The 19,886-nt window shown below is 42.3% G+C and overlaps 1 protein-coding gene across 1 annotated transcript in view; it reads left to right on the top strand.

The window, feature by feature from the left end:
* grid2 (glutamate receptor, ionotropic, delta 2) overlaps window positions 1-19,886 on the top strand; it is a 362,174-nt gene that overhangs the window by 326,132 nt on the left and 16,156 nt on the right. Inside the window, exons 12-13 of the mRNA XM_060054677.1 lie at window positions 12,348-12,486; window positions 16,035-16,224. Coding sequence (XP_059910660.1) covers window positions 12,348-12,486; window positions 16,035-16,224 — 329 coding nt within the window. The remainder of the gene's footprint in view (window positions 1-12,347; window positions 12,487-16,034; window positions 16,225-19,886) is intronic.

Raw genomic sequence — 19,886 nt, 5'->3', positions numbered from 1 at the left:
GAACAACCCTACAAACTGCTCAGCTTCTCATCTTCGGGTACTATAATAAAGTCTGTTGGACGTACAATTTGAACGTTTCTCTGTAATACGAGAGATACACACAGAAAAGTCCTCGGCAAATGTTGGTTTGTGTCAAATTGACATGCAATACTTCTTGAAGCTTATTTTTTGGACATTAATGAGCAAGCAACTTCCCAGTTCCAAAGCAAGGTGGTGGTTGGTTTTTATCATTGCTGATTGTCTGCCTGGGAGAAGTAGGAAGTTTGTGCTGTGAAGAAAGAATTGAGCAAGTTCAGGAAGAGTGGGCTGAAGATGTTTAGCTTGAATCCATCACACACAAACACACACATACACATACACATATACACACACGCACACAGACACACATGCATGCATGCACACACACACACACATATACACACACGCACACAGACACACATGCATGCATGCACACACACACACACACACACACACACACACACACACACACACACACACACACACACACACACACACACACACACACACACACACAACCATACGTTTATCTGGGTTCTCCACACCTGGTCCAAAGTAATTTGGAACTACAACAGTTAATTCAGGCCAGGCCAAGATGGCCCCGAGGACAGGGGCAGCCAATTTAGGTGGATGTTTACAACCGATGACACAGCATGTCATTCAGAATGCATCCCACAGCAAGGGAACACACACACACATGCAGACACACACAAGCACACACACACACACTCTCGCATGAAAAAGGTTACCAGAGGGAGACACTCAGAGTCTGAGAAAGGAAATACAAATAAAAACATATTTAATGAATAACTTTGACAATACGGTGACACCATGGATGTATAGGTTGCTACAAACCCTTTGAATAAAAGAGAAATCAGGCTAAAGTAATTACTTCCTCTTTTCTCTAATTGATTTGTAAGAGACCAGACTCTTCCTGTCTTCACAGAGGCAGAAGCGGGGCTACGAAGCTGTTAAGGATGGCTGCACAAGCCCCAGCCCCAGCCCCTTATGATGCTCCCACAATGCATCTCATGTTGTGTTTCATTGTGGAATGACATCAAGGCTTACATCATGCAGCCTCCTTTATTATTAGCCCAGATGCTGGCATTACGAGTGGTGTGGGTTAATTGGTATTGACAGCCTTCAACACGATTGGCATCAAAAGGGAAGAAGAGGCACAAAAGATTATTTTGTGCTTTCACACACAAGATGATCAGAAACACACACTCACGCACACACACACACATTTACAGATGCTTTTATACATACGCAGACCTAACTACGCATGCATGAATACACACCATTACAAATGTGTTGTAACATAGTAAGTACACACAGACATGCTGCAATAAATTATTTGAATGACTAACAAATTCTAAAGGAATTCCTAACAAATTAAACATTGTATAAATGCAAACGCACACACACGCATGCGCACACACACACACACACACACACACACACACACACACACACACACACACACACACACACACACACACACACACACACGCACACAGTGGCCATGCGCACACACACATAAACACAGCATTGCCAAATTTCCATTTTCTGTTCTCAAGTCTTTGCACTTTTGGGTGAACAGCGATTCAGGGATTTAGAATTGCTCTCCAGGGCATGCTGTCCTCCCCCACTACACAAGTCATTCATAATCTCTCAGTGCAAGCCATTAGGCAGCCAGAGGTATTTATTCTCAATTTCACCTTTAGTGTTAGGTCATTAGGTGTTTTCCTTTTCCTTCTTTTTTTTGGATGTCTCGATAGCCAACATGTGTGTGATCAAAATACCGAACAGGCCAAATGAATGCGTTTTGTGGCTGTGTGTGTCACTTTTAAGTCTCACACACACTTACAAACAAAATGAAATTATCAAGAGAGATGTTGACCAGTTATTTATTTATTCATTTAACAATTAATAAAGTTACTACTTCAACCTCATCTTCACCTTCCTGCACTCATGGAGCGTCTACAACCATATAGTGCACAGAGGTTAATGTAAACGGCTTAAAACTCAAGAGTTAAGAGTTTAAAAGTCAAGAGTCGAATGTGTGTTTATCAGTTTGGCTTACGGACCATCATATATCTTCTGCCTAGTACTAATAATAATTATATTTTCGGTGTGTGTTATTTATTATTTCGTGTGTGTTATTATTATTTGTAGCATAGAATCTAGAGCTATTTGTACTGACCAAAGGTGAACCAATGGAAGAGTAACTAAAAAACGATTTATACACCACATGTGCTGAAGTGATGGCTATTAAGCATACGTTATGCAAAACATTTTACACTTCATATTTAATGAACAATTAATGTTTAAATTTGCACGTCTATGTCTTGTATTGCCTCAACACCAAAAAACACTGATTGCTGGGTGCCCTCAAATCTGCAACAAATCTAATCTTCAATAGAAAGACATGAAGTCGCGTCGTGCTTCATAGTGTAAACGTGGTGTTGGGAAGTTGTGCGTGTGTGTAACAGCGGGTCGTTCCATTGAGAGGACGCGGGGGCCAAATGAGTGATACCATGGCATTGCTTGGCTTCTAGAAGGAAACACAATGTTTTTCTGTGGGGGTGGGAGATTGAGTCAGTCTTCTGTGTGCAATTTGAAGTGTTATGTTATGCTTTCAATAAATGTCTTTATTGTTTGTTTGATAACCCTTTTGTGCAATGGCAGTGGCACTATCTAATCATTTTCTTTTAGAAACACAGCACATTCTAGCCCGTTAGTATAGAAGGAAAGACGATATCAGGAAAAAAAACGTGGCAGCATTTTGAAACCAATAAAGATGATCCAAAACAAGTCAAATGCAAACTGTGTCACAGCAGCTGTCATATCTAGCCACTCACTAGATATCCCTATACCTATTCGGTAGTGCATTTTCACTGTTCTGCTAAATTGAATGTTCCGGCATTAGTTCTATTTGCTGAAACATATAATTTACATTGTATTTAACATTTTTAAATCAGTCAACGGCTTCTACATTCTCTTTAGCAATGGTTCTGTCATGAACGGATGTGAAATGCCTTGCGTGATCAGACAGAACGGAGCTCTCCATCTCCATGGCGACCGGCCACTGTTTGATTTTTATAGATGTATTACATTAATTAAGGTATATTACGTTAGCCTATATTATAGTTCATGATGCTAATAGTAGCCTATATTTTCTGTCAAATTAGATGCAGATGCTGACATAAACGGACGCACATGTTGACGTCAGATTGTTAAAAAAAAAATTTAGAGGTGATTTGTCATTAAGCGGGAGGCACTGCCCCTCATCTATAGACAGCTGTGGGAAACCCTTATAAGCCAATTGATTATTGTACAGTGGTTAAAACCAGGCAAAAGTCCCAAAAAGTAGGCATCATTGAGCAACATGGATAAATGAATATCAACAACATCATCATCGACGATGGGTCCAGCCTGATGAATCAAATCAGCTTTGCAAAACTGTAGTCCAGGACACCCCTATAACCTGCACACACTAACAGAGAGAGCCATGGATATTAGATTTTGTTACATCATTAGGAAAATAGAGGTTTGGGTTCAGTGCCTAAATGAAACCTTGTTCAAGTGGATATAATATGTATATCACATTCTCATATCTTCTTTGGGAGGTTTTAGTCAATGTTAATTGACGATGCCTTAGTCTGCGCCTTACTTGTTTACCGTGTTATCAAAAGTAACTGCTTCATTTAGCAATTTATGTTGTGATTCGTGCAATAACTCTTAAAATGATCTCCGAGTCATTTCTTGAATCAGTTCGGTTTTCTAAAAGATAAATATTCAGCCCACAAACATGTTCAGACAGCCGTTACCGTCTTGCCATCTTGTTTGTTATATACTTGACATCTGCACACTCTCTCTCCGTCTTTCTCTGCCTGCCTCTCTGTCATTCCTATTTCTTCTTGGCTTACATTGCTCTTCATCCTTCTTCTGCTATTTTCAGCTGGCCATTGTTGTGTATCTACAGTGGAATCATAATAGTTCGTTTGAGCAAAGAGCAATTTAAGGGATGCAGGTGAAAGACACGTTAACGCAGGAAACGGTCTTCAGAGCTTATCTAACAATTAAAACAGGCAATTAGCGTGGACAAAGCGCAATCCTTTGGGGACTGAGTTCATCGTGGAAAAGTAACAGGACACGTAGAAAGCCAGGAGACTTTAAATAAGAACGGAGAGAAAGGAAACAATTTTGATTTATATTTGAAACGTGGGTTTAATGTAATTAAATCTGCAGAGGAAGTTACACCGACACAAATGTAAATGGGAATAACGCTTACTTATACAATGACGAATCCACTTCTGTACATACAGATGGTTAAGGTTCAAGTACTCACACATATCAGACTTCAGATAAATATCTTAAGTATTAAGATTAACATGTAAAGTTCGATAATATAAAATCAAGTTCAATCAAGCTTTTCATTTCAAAATATTTGACTGCATAATTGCTTTGACCAATCACACAGCTGAAGGCTGAGATTGTCAGTGCGTAATTGGCGAACACAAACTCCAGCCCAGCAGAAGTTGAATGGAAAGAAATGTTCAAATCAACTACGTGTCTACTAGCCACTAGAGAAATACATTTATTAAAATGCATATCCGCGGTAGCATATCTCCGCTACAGAACAGGAGACAAGGCGTAACTCCAACCCTCCAGTTTCTGGTGTCCGGCCCATGCTCGGTGCCGTCTCCCCCCCAGGAGTTCTGCTTAACATACACGGACTGCTGGATCCAAGATTAGGGTTGAAGCAGACGGGGGAAGCCTGGAGCCGGCAACGTGCTGCATGCCGATGTGCACCACCACCACGTCCAGCCTTTGTATTGGGTGCTGATGAGGAGGAAGAGGACGTTTGATGGGTGGCATTAAACACGCTCATCACGCCTCTTATCGCCGTCCTTACCTTGCCCGGGTTATTGATGGGAATGCAATGCAGATATGCTGTGGACCTTGTGGTCCTTTAAAGCGCAAGTCGGAAAAGGAGATACAGCCAGTCTCAGCAGCTACTATTGCAGTCTTTTTACCGGTCTAAATACTAAGAATATTGTATATACTGTATATCACTAGGAATATATAGATGGATATATGCACACGGATATCAGAAATGAAGTTTGGAACCTTTCTGGAGCAAGACAATAGTCTGTACAGGGAAAGTCTTGGCTTATTATTCTGCCAGCGTCGTCGTCAGGTCTGACAGTCAGCCGTATTATTGCTACCTCTCTTCTCCCATTGTTCCTGATGGTTCCAGACAAAGTTGTCAGTTATTCAGTGGGTGATGTGTGACTTTCTTTTCTCTCGTGCTGCCAACAAGTTTTAAAACTTTTGTAATGAGGAGATGTTCTTTCTGTAATGATTCGCTGGATGGTGGGGGAAGCAGTCTAACACTCTTAGAATGGGGTTTGAGAGATTGTGATGAGCCAGAATAATAATAAGTGAAACATGAAAACATTTGTTCTCGTACATTTTCTCTCGCGTGCTCCTGTTGAGTACCCAACGTTACTCGCTGCGAAAGAAGGACAAAGCCATCCCATGACCCGATTTAACATTTTGCCTTCCGATTCCTTCCTTCTGTCTCTCTTTCCACACGCGCAATAGCATAGAGTTGTATGGATAACAGAATACACAAAGCACAAGCGATGAAAATCATAGAAGGAATTATAAAGTGTAAGCACTCCATACCGAATGCTGCCCTTTTTTACGTAATGCGATTACTTCCTGTTACTACCCTGATGCGGACACTTTATAGGTTTCTCAGCATGTCAGCCCACGGCCAAGGCTGCAAATGAGATTGTGCTGAACACGAGAAAATTACCCAAAAGGACACTTTGTTTAATAAAATAGCATCTTCTACAGCCAAATATTGTGAAGTGATTGTGAATATCGACAAAACGGAGACTCTCAACCTCTGTCTAGACTGCCTACCTTCCTTCAAATAACACTGATTTTTATAAGATAATGCATCCCAAAGACCAATAAATAACTGGTTTACATGAGGGGCCAGTCCTTTGTATTGAATTTTTATTCTATTACCTTTAATTGGATTATATTATATTAAACAAACCCAAAGTAGAGTCTATTTAATTGCACTTTAACGATTAGCCAAGCTGCGCTGAGAAACGTAAATGTCATATATAAACAGGAGGCAACCATGACCTTGAGAGGGGAGGTTATCACGTCTCATAATGGAAAACGCTGGCCCCAATTCAATTCTATCATGGGCTCTTGATCTAGAACCATAATGGCTGTCGGACATAAGGCTTACACTGCTGCCCATAGGGTACGTACCACACATTTCAGACTGTACTGAACAGCCGCGAGCGTTCAGGGGCATATTAAAACTCTACTGCACTGAAGAAAAACAATGGGCTGCTGGGGTACTGCGTCTCATTGATCTCTGCAGCCACTGATAGAAGTGCCCGCAGAACTTTAATCCAATCGCCTTCTAAAAGCTAGTAGGTGTTTTCACATCCATACTTTTAACACATGAATATTGGTGAAGCGATTTGATTCAACACCCGTGGCATTGTGTCTGTCATAACTGACAGTACCTTGGCATTTAAGGATGTATTTACTGTGTGCCAGTCCGTGTGTGGTCATTCTTTGGTTTGGCTTGTGTAGGACCAACCTTTCTCTCTCTCTCACTCTCTGTCATGCTCTTTGAATATCCCTCTACCGGGAGTTTCTCTTTCTACCTTGGGCTGTGGAGCAGAAGGTTCTCATAGCTCAAAGCTGTACAGCATGTTCGTTGCCTTCTTTACTGTTAATTACAAACGTGAGAGTATTTGAACATGAGTCATATTTCTCCCTTAAGATCGTAATTTGAGCAGACGCTGTGTATTCAAGAAAACCCACATGGTGACACACTACTGTGTGAATCATTTTAATGGTGTCCCATAATTTTCCCTTTCTTAGTCCCTCGTCGGCCTGAATTGTTATTTGTTTCTATTATTTGCGCCTTTTTGTTGGCTCACCTCCTCTCTGCACGTCTCCACATGAGTAAAGGTTTGTGGCTAATGGCATTTGGCACCCTCAGTAATGCAGTTTGTTGGTCTTTTGAATCTTGTTTGTATTTCAATGGGAAAAAGGGTTATGAGTTGAAAAGAGTTGGGAGAAAGATCACAAACCTGCTGAATGGAGTGTGAACACTAAATGCTATCTTCAAGATGACTGGGAGCTTATAGAACACTTGGCTTGTTCCCACCGTAGATCAAGCCAGGGATAGAAATCGAGTCAAATTGAAAGATTAGCTAGAAGCAGTGTCATTCCTAGGACACAAAGAAAACGCTTTAAATTCCAATTTGGTAGATATAAAAACCGTGGTTTCCAAAATATTTTTTGGATTTATTCTGTCAATAAATAAAGCAATAGCTAATGTTTAAATAGAGACAATAAAAATATCCTTTGAAAGGTTATGGATTTAACCATTCATTTACACACCAAATGGAGAGTTTGATCATAAAATGGGACGGCAAATTTGGAATCCGTCGAGCAGGAGACTAACATGGAGGTCCTCTTCTACTCACACGACCCGGCTACAACACCTTAGGAGAAAGCCAAGCCTTCCCACAAACCCACCATTCAGTTTGAGCCTTCAGTAACGAATGGCCGGTGAACATCAGACATTAATAAAAAAGTAATATCAAAATTGTGTTAAATCTTAATGGATATATTTTGGGGATGGGGATACTTTCAAGCCTTAGGGACAATGAAAGTGCTGATGGCTAATAAAAAATCATCTGAGTTTAAAGGGCACCACTCTGAAAATGGCCGATGATATCGCTGAGAGACTTGAAACAGAAGTGCGGGGAAACACTGTACTCTCTGCAAAATCCAATCGTCCGTTCCTGGCACCTCCGATGGGTATCTGTGTGATGTCAAACCAGTGTTGGCCCATACAAAAGTACAAGTAGAAATTGGCCTTCAAAAAGGCAACCACAAAAAAGGGAGGTTTTCAATTCATACAAGTGCTCACCTCTTTGTAGAATTTTCACAGACCGTCTCTGCCTCAATTTTCTCCTTGTGACATGATTGGACGAACATGTGCTCCAGCTGTCCATTCAGAGGAGTGTATGAGCAGAGCACGCTCTTGCCACCCTATCGTCCTTCAACCTAGGCATCTCTAACCATTATTACTACCTCTGTTATTATATTTCTGTGCACCGTCTATCAAGACAATTAGTGAGAGAGCCGTGTAGGAACTGAGGGGCAGTCGGTTAATTATTCACAGAGGCGTCCGGGCCGGCCTATTCAATCAGCTGACAGGACATTTGTCCTGCTGCCGGCTGGTTTCCGTTGAAGCAGAGCAGCTTGAGTCTTACCACTGTAACTGTAACACACCAGTGTGTCACTAAGCTGGTCATTCGGTGCACAGTCACACATGCTGGCTCATGGTACATTAGCGTTTTTCTCATAGCGTTTTTCTCATAAACATGCGCGGATTGTTTAGATTCTGGCCTTACTCACGCCGCATTCAAGCACTGTTGATTGCAGTTGTATTCAATTTAATATACTGTATTCCTTAAAATAAACTGTGTTTGAATACACTCCATAGCCATCCTTTACTAGATGTTGGTGCCAATGGTGGATTAGTCTTCAAGAAGTCTCACAACCACTGTAAAGGACATAATTTCGGTGGGTGCCGCATCGAAGAGCCATTTCAGGTGGCCATCATGAATACACAAGTGTTCTCACAACTTCATATGGATGGCTTTGAAGAACCCCTTGCGTCTGTTTACAGTGAAAAAATGGGAAGACTCACCTGTGTGTGTGAGTGTGTGTGTGTGTGTGTGTGTGTTTGTGTGTGTGTGCGTTCATTCTTGCGTGACAAAAGAGGCGCTTCCTTTGTGGCAAACCAAAGCTTTGGACCTTTTGGGTCTGTCAATGTACCATGAGTCCTAGGTCTCTTGATCCACATCCAATGCATGGCATTGTATGCAGGAAAGACAATGTTGTTGGGGGGTAGCCAAATGTTGAGAGATATGGCAAATTGTTGAGGCGGCTGAAAAAGAAAAATCACATGATTTCCATGAGCCTTTTTATGTTACATTTTCTATGACAAGCTGTGCGGTAGGCTGGATGGTTGTTCGAGCAAATGAAGAGAATAGTTCCTGAAATGTGGCTTTGTTCTAATATGAATGGCCAGTGTGTATTCAGATGAATTGTTCAAGGACCCCTTTCAGCACACTCATCCCTTAGATTTATGACCTTCAGAAACCCATTTTTTATTTCCATCCCTACAATCATTTCCTTATCTGAGTTCCCCTATCTCTTATTTTCCTTTTTATCTTGTTCTTCTTTATTATTGGACTCTAGTCTCTCTCTCTCTCTCTCTCTCTCTCTCTCTCTCTTAATTCCTGCCACTTGTGCAGAGCAGAGGAGCCAAAACTTTATCCGATAGATTAACTACACATAGAGAGGCCTAGCCTTTAGCTAGCGCAGGGCGTTGCGCGGACAAGAAATGGCTTTTAAAACTCAGCATTAAGCTTTGTGTCTTTTGCAGCAGGAGCAATACTGCTGAAACCCCACCAGGTGTCCCATTAAGAAATGGTACCTCGCCGTTAAGATTAAAGTTTGACGCGTAGCGGACAATTACTCTGATGTGTCAGAGGAAAACTCTGTACTGCAACTCCTACTGCACGCTGTGTGTGTACACACATGCACCTACACACACATACACACGCACACACACACAACTCACACTTGGATGGACTTGTACTCATTATTTTAGATACAGTCAACTCCAGACACACTCAAACACGTATAAAGTGCATGCACTTTATACGCTTAATAACAATACCTATTTTTATCATTCTTTAATGCACATTTTAATATTGAAGGCCGATAGTTAATTGCAATTAATGAAAGAAGATGGATTCTTCATGCAAACCATAAATTAATTAACATTACAATTATTTAGAGAGGCAGTTAATCAGCCTGGAATTTCCTAGATGCTGCTGTGGCTGAGGGTGACAGTCTGCTTTTGATAAATGTGAAGGCATGGACCAAAAGAGATGGGTGGAAAATGAAAAATTATACTAGACACATGTTTTCCAAACACCTTAGCTCCAAGCTCAAACCTTTCAAGACCACCCTTCCCAAAGAATATCAATTATTCATTTGATAAGCCTACAGCTTACTACAGAAGCAATAGAAGAAAAAAGCTTGGGGAAACACATGACAAACATGATTAAGTAGATAAGGGCTGCAACTAACGATTATTTTAATAATCGATTAATCTGTCGATTATTTTTTCGATTAATCGATGAATCGGATAGAAAAAAAAATAAAAAAATGGAATTGCCGCATCTTTATTCAAAAACTGAACATTACTTCAAATTCACAGTGCAGACTGAAATGTAAAAACACCAGGTTATTGCTCCAACGTCCTGGAACTATTAAAAGTAATATTAAATAATAAAAAGATAAAAAAAACATAACTGGGATAACACAAAAAAGAAACATACAATGTATGATGTACTTTTATATGTATATAAGGGATGTCCATGGTTAACCGGTCAAACCTATTGATACCATTTTCGAGACTCCTTGAAATAGAACTTGTAATATTGCTTTAATTGCTGATAAGATGATAGTTCAAGATAGGACATTAAACAGGTCATAATTAATTCTATCTTTACTATCTATTTTATATTACTGGGAAAACAAGTCTTCACCAAAATCTCAATTTTATTTTTTTTTTTACTGCTGCATTTGAACACATCAATCGTATTTCTGAGCCGACCTGAACACATCACATTTGACACTGTTTGTGACCATTGGTTAGTTGTTTTTTTTAAGCTAACTATCTCTATATCCTGCCGATTTTAACATGGATTTAAAAACTGCATTACTATTTTTAACTGACGGGACTTTCTACACCGTCCGGTTGCGTGATTACTACCGCTGCTTTGAATGACTGTTGATGCACACGGTGCCGACTCCGAGCCCGTCTGCACAACGTCTGCAGCAGCAGCTGACAGAATTTTCGTTTTGGACTACTAGATGGATACTGAGTTGAAGGAGTTTTTTTTAACCCAAAGACAGTGAAGGTACAACACTTTTATGTAGTCCTACAGTCCAGTTTTAAGATATGTCAAATACAAGCTGTGGTCGCTCACACTGAAGCTCGCTGTGGGCGTGCATGAACCGTGAACCAACCTGTCGGCGGCTGGCTGTAAACAGTGCTGCGCCTATGAGTAACTTATTAATCGCGCGACACAACGAATCGACGACCAAATTCGTTGCCAACGCATTTAGTAAACGATTTTTATCGATTTTATCGATTCGTTGTTGCAGCCCTAAACCCCTTCTCTACATGTGCGATATTGGTAAGCTGATATATGGTAGAGTGGTGCCTTTCAATATGTTGTGTTTTGCATGGCAGTAGGTAAAGACCATACATGAATAAAGCAAAAATTCAGTCACCCCTTGTACACCTTCATATGAACACATTCTCTGTCTGGGGGTGATAAACCTGGAGCAGAGGGGCGGCGGAGATTTCTAACAGAATTATAGGGAGAGAGAGAGAGATGGGGAGGTAAACGGTAAAGAAAAAGAAAGGTAAAGAAACAAAGAGTTTGCAATGAAATAGATTAAGAATACAGTGTTTTACTATAAAGAAATATAAAGTGTGTGTGTGTGTGTGTGTGTGTGTGTGTGTGTGTGTGTGTGTGTGTGTGTGTGTGTGTGTGTGTGTGTGTGTGTGTGTGTGTGTGTGTGTGTGTGTGTGTGTGTGTGCATAACACATTCATGTTATGTATGTTAGAAATACATTTCTTAAGGACCTTGTATGAATGAGGAATCAGAATATTATTTTACTAATATAAAAAACACAAGACTAAGAGTATAGCAAAAGTGAAATGGTTGTTTTTGTTTGTTTTTACATGAATGTATAAAATGGATGTACAGTATATATATATATAATCTATCCATATTTGTTTTATTATGTATAACATAATGAATGTAATATTTGGTTAGATGCACAAAATGCAAACGTGCTGCCGTGGATTTATATTTAAAAATAGTATGAACCATGTTGTCTCTGCCTAGTGTTTCAGAATGAATAAGTTATGAGTTAAGTACAACATGGAAACTATTCCCAAATAAATGTCTCCTAGATTTTGTTTGTATTTTAAGTATCCATTTGGATGGCAAGAGTCAATGGCATGGCCTTGGGGTCACTCTTTCGGTACAATACAAATCAATATGACTAGCAATACCCTAACAACACCTATGCCTCTCCTTTAGCATTAAGCGTGTGGTTTTCTATTTCCCATTTGAACACCTGTCCACTTGTTCTTGATATTCTCCAGGTGGAGAGGTGCCCTACACCACCCTGGCCACCAGGATGATGATGGGGGTGTGGTGGATGTTTGCCCTCATCGTCATCTCCTCCTACACGGCCAACCTGGCCGCGTTCCTTACCATCACTCGCATAGAGAACTCCATCCAGTAAGTAACCTCTTTCTGCTTTCAACCTTTGTTCCATTGTGCATCGAAAATCTGTTCCAGGCAGACATGCACTCCCATGCACGTGTGAGCGGCGCGCACACACACGCACACAGACGGACACACACAAGATAAGATAAGTATGATAAGTCCTTTATTCATCCCTTTTTAGGGGGAAATTCTTTCTCTGCTTTTGACCCATCCGGGTAGCCGGTGAACACATTCACACACAGAGGTCCACACACGTGGGGTACACAAATACAGGTGCACACACAGGTACACACAAATACAGGTGCACACACAGGTACACACATGCAGTTACACACATGGGGGCACACCGGCACTACCGGAGCAGTGGGCTGCCGCGGTGCAGCGCCCGGGAAGCAAGTGGGGGTTTCAGGTGCCTTGCTCAAGGGCACCTCATCCGTGGAGGTTCGGGATTCGAACTGGCCACCCTCCGGTTACCAGTCCAACTCCTTCACCAGTATGCCACGGATGCCTGGCATACAAGCAGGCGCACACACAGACGCAGGCCCACACACGCAGTCACACACACACACACACACACACACACACACTCATACACATGCAGGCACAAAAGTTGCTGAGACAGCCTGGGCTGGATTCATGAGACACATGTCCTATTAACTATGCAATGGCGTTCCCATCACTGAAGACAGACATGACCACATTGGGGTTCACTAGGCTGTGTTCTTCCACCACTTCTCATCTCTTATCCGGCCTCGTCACTTTTGTTGATGTCTCTTTTCAATCCATCATTCTATATAACTTATTTCCTGTGTGTGTGGGCGTGTATGTGGCTGGGTGGGTGGGTCTGTGTGTGTGGGTGGTGGTGTGTGTGGGAGTGGATGTGAATGTCTGCCCATCCATGTTTCAGTTAAGTAAGAAAATATTACGATTTTAGAGAGGACAATTTTGTAGATCAAAAAATATTAACTCAAATCAGTCATTTTCTAATCGCACGCACACAAACACACACACACACAAATACCCCAAAGGTCTGTTGTTTATCTATGCTTGTTAATATGTTTGCATGCTTCTTGCCCCATGGCACGAGAAAAATACTCATCTCTCATTGGACTAATCAGAGCAGAGAAGCATGCAGAATGCCCGGCAGTGCCATGGTTAATTGTGCCTGGCGTCGGGGTAAATAACATTTATTTGTCTGAATCTCATCTCCCGGTGTTCCTTAATTTGTTTGCGTCACTCAATGGTTCCCACCCGTCGTCTTGTATTTTTCTTCCATCTGTCATGATATCAAACACAATATCTCTATGTGGAGTCTGGGGCTTGGATATTTCTTCATAACGATACCTTGAAAAAAAAATCCAGTGTCGCCACTTTGACAGCAGCAAAAACAACAACAAAGCAATGTCTGTCCACCGACGGTTGATAGGTGCATTTGAATCTTATGAAAAAAAGATGAATATTGATCCATAAAAATAAATTGGCCTGATGTTGGAGGCCCCATATTGTGTCCCCCTCCCTGAGTGATGCCTAGCTAAGCAGCACTTGTACGGCGCTTTCGCACACAGATGAGTGCATCTCCTCTTTACTGGTCTTCCCAAGCACCTCTATCCGGTTAATGTGGCAATAACTTTAGCAAGGGGGCCTCGCTTTCTCTGTGGTTTTGTGGCCCCTACCTCTTTTTTTCTCTTCCTGATTGTCCGTTTACATTAGGTGCCATTACTTAGCACTGTTTGCTGCCTCATTCAGCATCCATTCGGCTGATTCCGGATTTCAATGTGTGCTGGTTAATGAGTTGACTCTCCTGGGGTCATTAGAGGTGTGTTTACCTCCTAAACAGTGGCAACCTCTGGCCCAAGGGAATCTAAATAAGGAGGCGATGGGGTGTGGCGCCTGATGCGCTCCAGAAAACGATTCTGAACGTTATTCCGAGAAACAACAACGATTCTAAATAGTAATTCTCGTGCTCATCCAACAAATGCAAGAATGGGGGGGTTCTGCAGCATAGCCAAAGAAAAAAAGATCCCTTCTTTTATTCCTGGGAAATTGTGATGAAGTAGAGAACAGACAGCGATCTTGTCATCTGACGGACGATGATTTTGAAACTGGAGTCTGAGACACTCTGCAGTAAGCCATGCGTTCTAGCCCAAATGTTAATTCCTTCCTCTCGTCCGGAAAAAAAGAAAGAAGAAAAAAGTTCCCGGAGATTTCTCTGTACCATTTCACGCTCGGATGTTTTCGCTCGGTTTCAGTGTAAATGTGTCTGCGTCCTGGGAGAGCGGTGAGCTGGCAGGGAGCTACGAAGGGCCAGAGCAAGGGAACAAGGGAACGTCAGCGGAGAAATAGAGACGAAGAGAGAGCGCGGCTCAGAGAGAGGCGTAGAGCGAGAGGGAGGGTGAGATGAAGGGAAAGGATGAAAGTATTTCATGTGGTGAATAAATCTGGAAAGGAATAAAGAAATTATTTCAGGGAAAGTGAAGAAGGAGAGACCAAAGACAGGTGGATCCAAATATTATTTTTTTTTTTTTCCTGATTTATTTTCTGCTTTGATTAAAATCTGTAAGAGCAGCGAAGGTGCTGTGTGTGTGTGTGTGTGTGTGTGTGTGTGTGTGTGTGTGTGTGTGTGTGTGTGTGTGTGTGTGTGTGTGTGTGTGTGTGTGTGTGTGTGTGTGTGTGTGTGTGTGTGTGTGTGTGTCAAATTCTCCTTTTCCTAAACTGAACAAACATTATATTAACTATAAGAAAATATAATATCATCTCTTTCCAGTGATTGTATTTTTATCTAAGTTCTTTAAAGATAAATAGGGCAAAACAGCATCTTAACTGTGTGTACTCGAACATTATTAACAGAGAGAGAAAATTATAAATGAATGCTTCTCGATACATTTACACATGTACATAAATGGGATTGGAGAGACACACATATTCATATAAAGGCGCCAATTTCGCCCACTGGCGCTTGTGTGATGACATGTTTATGCTACTTTATGAATAAATGTTGTTGTATTGGATGAGTATGCCATTAGAATGGACATGTTTATGTGTACTAACATGCAGTGCCTTTTTTAAAAAACAATCTGTGGTGGCCTGGCTGTTGCCATTTGAAGAACAACAAATATTTCTTTCTCGTAATGACTCCCCATTAACACTAGCTGGGCATCTTATTGTAAATATTTAGAGAGACTATATGGTTTTAAAGAAACATTCTCAGTTGTTATATATTTATACCTACAAGCATCAGGCTGTGTTTACAGAGCCTGATGCATCGGTCTGTTTTTACACAGCCTGATGCTGTAATCTCGGTACATATGCTTAGGGAAAGCATATGTACCGAGATTTCTTTTTTACCAAAAAAAACCAATTTCTTTTTTTTTATGCAAATTTGAATAATCATTCTCATTTTCTTATAATTTAATTTCAACTCATAAGGAAAAAGCGTTGCATTCAGGTTCACAAAATTGTTCAGTAGAGACAGAATTATAGAGCGGACGCCTGTAGGAGGCTTATGCATGTTCATCATGCGAAGATTATACATCTAATCCCCCCCCCCGGTTTTGCCTCAGGTCTCTCCAGGACCTGTCGCGGCAGACAGACCTGCCGTACGGGACCGTGCTGGACTCTGCGGTCTACGACCAGGTGCGCTCCAAGGCCATGAACCCCTTCGAGAGGGACCCCATGTACTCTCAGATGTGGCGCATGATAAATCGCACGGGGGACAACAATGTTGACGAGTCCAAGGAAGGAATCCGCAAGGTAAGGCTTTTCAATAGTTGTCTTTCCTTTAGCTTTTTTTAACTGTAAAAAGTGCACTGAGAAACACCATAGGAGGTGGCCATTCATCAATAGCCAACTTGTATCATTTTGTCGTTGAACTCCTAATAGGGTCATAGATCTATTCCACTCCTGTGCTCAACCTACACTGCCATGCTAACTTTTCCACTGGAGCCATCACTTTCATTTCAAACTTATTTCAAACTTTTTCTCCACAGCCATCACTTTAGTTTAATTTGGTCTTTGGAGATAAAGGCCAGAATATGATGGCGGCTGTAGAAAAAATAAGTAGTGCCGGTTTATATATAGCTTACCAAGACCGAATCCCTCTCTGTCACATCGAATGTGTGTCACCAATTTGCTCAATTATTTAGTCGCCCATACTGTGGAATGGTGGCAACAATATTATATATACACAGCTTTAATAACTCCTTTCAAGTAGCATTACCCATCCGTTTATTTAGCAATGTGTTTCAGCTAAACCCACTTCACATTTTGTTATTTCAGTGAATTACCGAGTAAAGAGTCCCTCTATGATGGATTTGAGCTGTTTGAGTTTTCCTGCTGGCTGCATGACGCATCATATCGTCTCAGTGACCTCTGTGCACGGCGACCGCTCAAGGCTTTCTTAAACCCCGTCGACGCTCTCCCGCTCTATCTCCACGCAGCATATTGACAAACAAAGCGCAGCCGTGGCGACGCTGCAGTGTTGTGGTGCGGCGCTGCATGGGGGTTTGGGGGGGGGGGGATAAATCCTTCTAAACGGTGTTAATGATACATGCACGTACACAAGTGCAAAGTTAAACACTTAATCCCTGGCATCTAATTATCTAGCCGTTGTAAATACCTGCTTGCAGCATCTCATTTGTACGCATAATGTATGCTTTGTGTACACACCAGCCTCCTCCCGCTAGCTTAACGTCTAGCGCTAGCCCCCGTCGCGGTCCCGCTGGAGTATATTAGCATCCTATATTAGCATCCCATTTGAGCAGCAGCCAGCCTTACTACAAGGCGCAAAGTTTAATTGACACGAAAGTAGGTGTGTGCGGTGTGGTGTGTGTGTGTGTGTCTGCACTCGTAGAAAAGAGGGAAGAATCACATGGGTGTGTGTGTGTGTGTGTGTGTGTGTGTGTGTGTGTGTGTGTGTGTGTGTGTGTGTGTGTGTGTGTGTACACTCACTCTTAGAGCAGATGAAGTGTGACATTTATAGGTGTGAGTTGTTTAGAGGTTGGCCAGATTTAGTTGGTTGAGCATGTTGAGTGAATAAGTTATGAGAGTCTGTTTTAATATTGGGAGTCTGCATGATAATCCTCAACGGAGCAACGTGTGTATGTGTGTGTGTGTGTGTGGGGGGGGATAGATTTATGGATCATCATTCTTGACTCTTGCTGTTTCTAAACCTGATAAATAAGCCGCCCAGTTGCGTTCTTCCAGGCAACACTTCTGTTCGTGTCAAGCAGGCGACAGGGGCCTGTAACAGCTAAGGGTTCATCTGAGACACCTGATGCGATGCTGTGACACTCAAACACACATGCACGCACACATACGCAGACAGACACACAAATACGCATACACACATACACTCACACATCCCCACACATGCACATGAACGCACACACACATACGCTCAATTACTCACTCACTCTCACGCGCACACACCTAATATGTATGTATTTGCAAACGGCGGTAAATCCATATGAATACAATCTAATGACTGAGGCGGCTGGGTTGAAACGAGAAGCATAGCCTCCTTATAGCCCCTGGAGATTTCCCATCGGTGGGTTCACCACTGAGATGTAATGACAGCCAATTCCTTTCCTTTGTAACCGGCTCGCGTGTGCTCGCTGAAGAGCCACGCCTCCAGAGAGCATCTGAGCCCACCTGCACCCAGGGCGGTCCAGGAGCCGCAGAACAGGGGGGCTAGATGAAGGCGAATAGGGGGCCCTGGCCCCCCCAGGGGGTGAGGATGGGGGAGGTCTAGTTATTTTCTTTCATTTCTGCACCTCCAACCCCGTCTGGCAGGGGTGGTGTCCCCAGAGTGTAGCCTCTCTGCCGCTGGGGTAAACAAGGGGACCTCCTCTGAAATGGGCCTGTACCGATGTGGTGGCCCTCTTCTCCCTGCAATGCTCACTTTTCTCTCTTCAGCCACTATCCTTTTTTTTGTGCGTTTTCTTTTTGTAAGTATTCCTACCTTTTGCTTTCTTATTCACACATTTCCCTTTGCTGCTATGTCTATCATATTTTTCCCACTGTAATCCTGCTTTCAGTTTCCCCACCTCTGCTCCCCACTTCCACTTGTCCTCCGGTTTCAATCTCATTCCTTTTTCATGCATCTCTCTCTCTCTCTCTCTCTCTCTCTCTCTCTCTCTCTCTCTCTCTCTCCCTGTCTCGTTCCTGTAAAGAGACGGAGTGCACTCTAGTGGTACTGTGTTGGTACTTTGCCATATCACGTTTGGGTTGATCTGTGCTGTGTGTTGCCTTTGTGGCTGAGTACCTTTGAGCTTATATGGTTTGAAGGACTTTTGTTAGAATGCACACCGACGCACTCAGGCAGACACAAACATACACAGGATGTTGAGATTTGAGGGAAGATGGGTGTGCAGGGGGGCCTGTTTAGGGGTCGCCACTACATGCTGAAGACTTTTGTCTATTAGTTCCTGTACTTGAAGTTAAGAACCATGAATATTCGAAGCCATTTCCAATGTTTCATAACTTTGAACCCTTACCCAAAACATGAAAAATTCATTGACCTGTGGTCAATGATCCGCCCTGATCTGGTGGTCAGTGATCCGCCCTGACCTGGTGGTCAATGATCCGCCCTGACCTGGTGGTCAATGATCCGCCCTGACCTGGTGGTCAATGATCAGCCCTGACCTGGTGGTCAATGATCCGCCCTGACCTGGTGGTCAATGATCCGCCCTGACCTGGTGGTCAATGATCAGCCCTTACCTGGTGGTCACTGATCAGCCTTGAACTGGTGGTCACTGATCACCAATGACCAGGTCAGGGACTTGCCTAAACAGGTTGCGGTCCAACCCCACCTCCCCCCTCCCCATTGCAGCAGTATTTGCTTTTCAATTGGCAATCTCTGATCAACTTACTTTTTAATCACTGCACAACAGCTTTGAAAGAGACATATGTTCAAAACAAGCCCATAGGTTAAAAATAATATCCCGGAAAACCTAACAGATGTCCCATTAAAGTCACATGTCTTTGACCGAAATATATATTTTTGACATATTTTTATGTATTTTTGATGGATTGCGGTAAAAGTTAAAATGATTGCTGTAGGGCACTTAATGACCTACTTACGCCACTGTCAACTTGCCATATCTTATGATCATACAATTAATTGACGTGGCCCTTGTTATTAAGCTTACGTCCAACATTACTGCGGGCAGATGAGAAAGCTGGGAGGGCTGTAATTCCGATTCCAGAGCATTCTGCACATTTGTAAGCGATTGTTACGGCGCATCGTACCGACGATTTATAAACAATGTTATATAATTGAAAGATAAAAAGCATATAATGCCCACTGGCATTCGGCAAGGAATGAAGCGGCTGTACAGGAACTTCCTACATCTCCAGATGGCTGGTTTGTACCTCGTACCTCGTACTCATAGTGACTCACCACCTGTCAGATC

The sequence above is a fragment of the Gadus macrocephalus genome, chromosome 6, assembly GCF_031168955.1.
Source record: "Gadus macrocephalus chromosome 6, ASM3116895v1".
Classification (NCBI taxonomy): Eukaryota; Metazoa; Chordata; class Actinopteri; order Gadiformes; family Gadidae; genus Gadus; species Gadus macrocephalus.
This window is presented reverse-complemented; position numbering and strand designations above follow the sequence as displayed.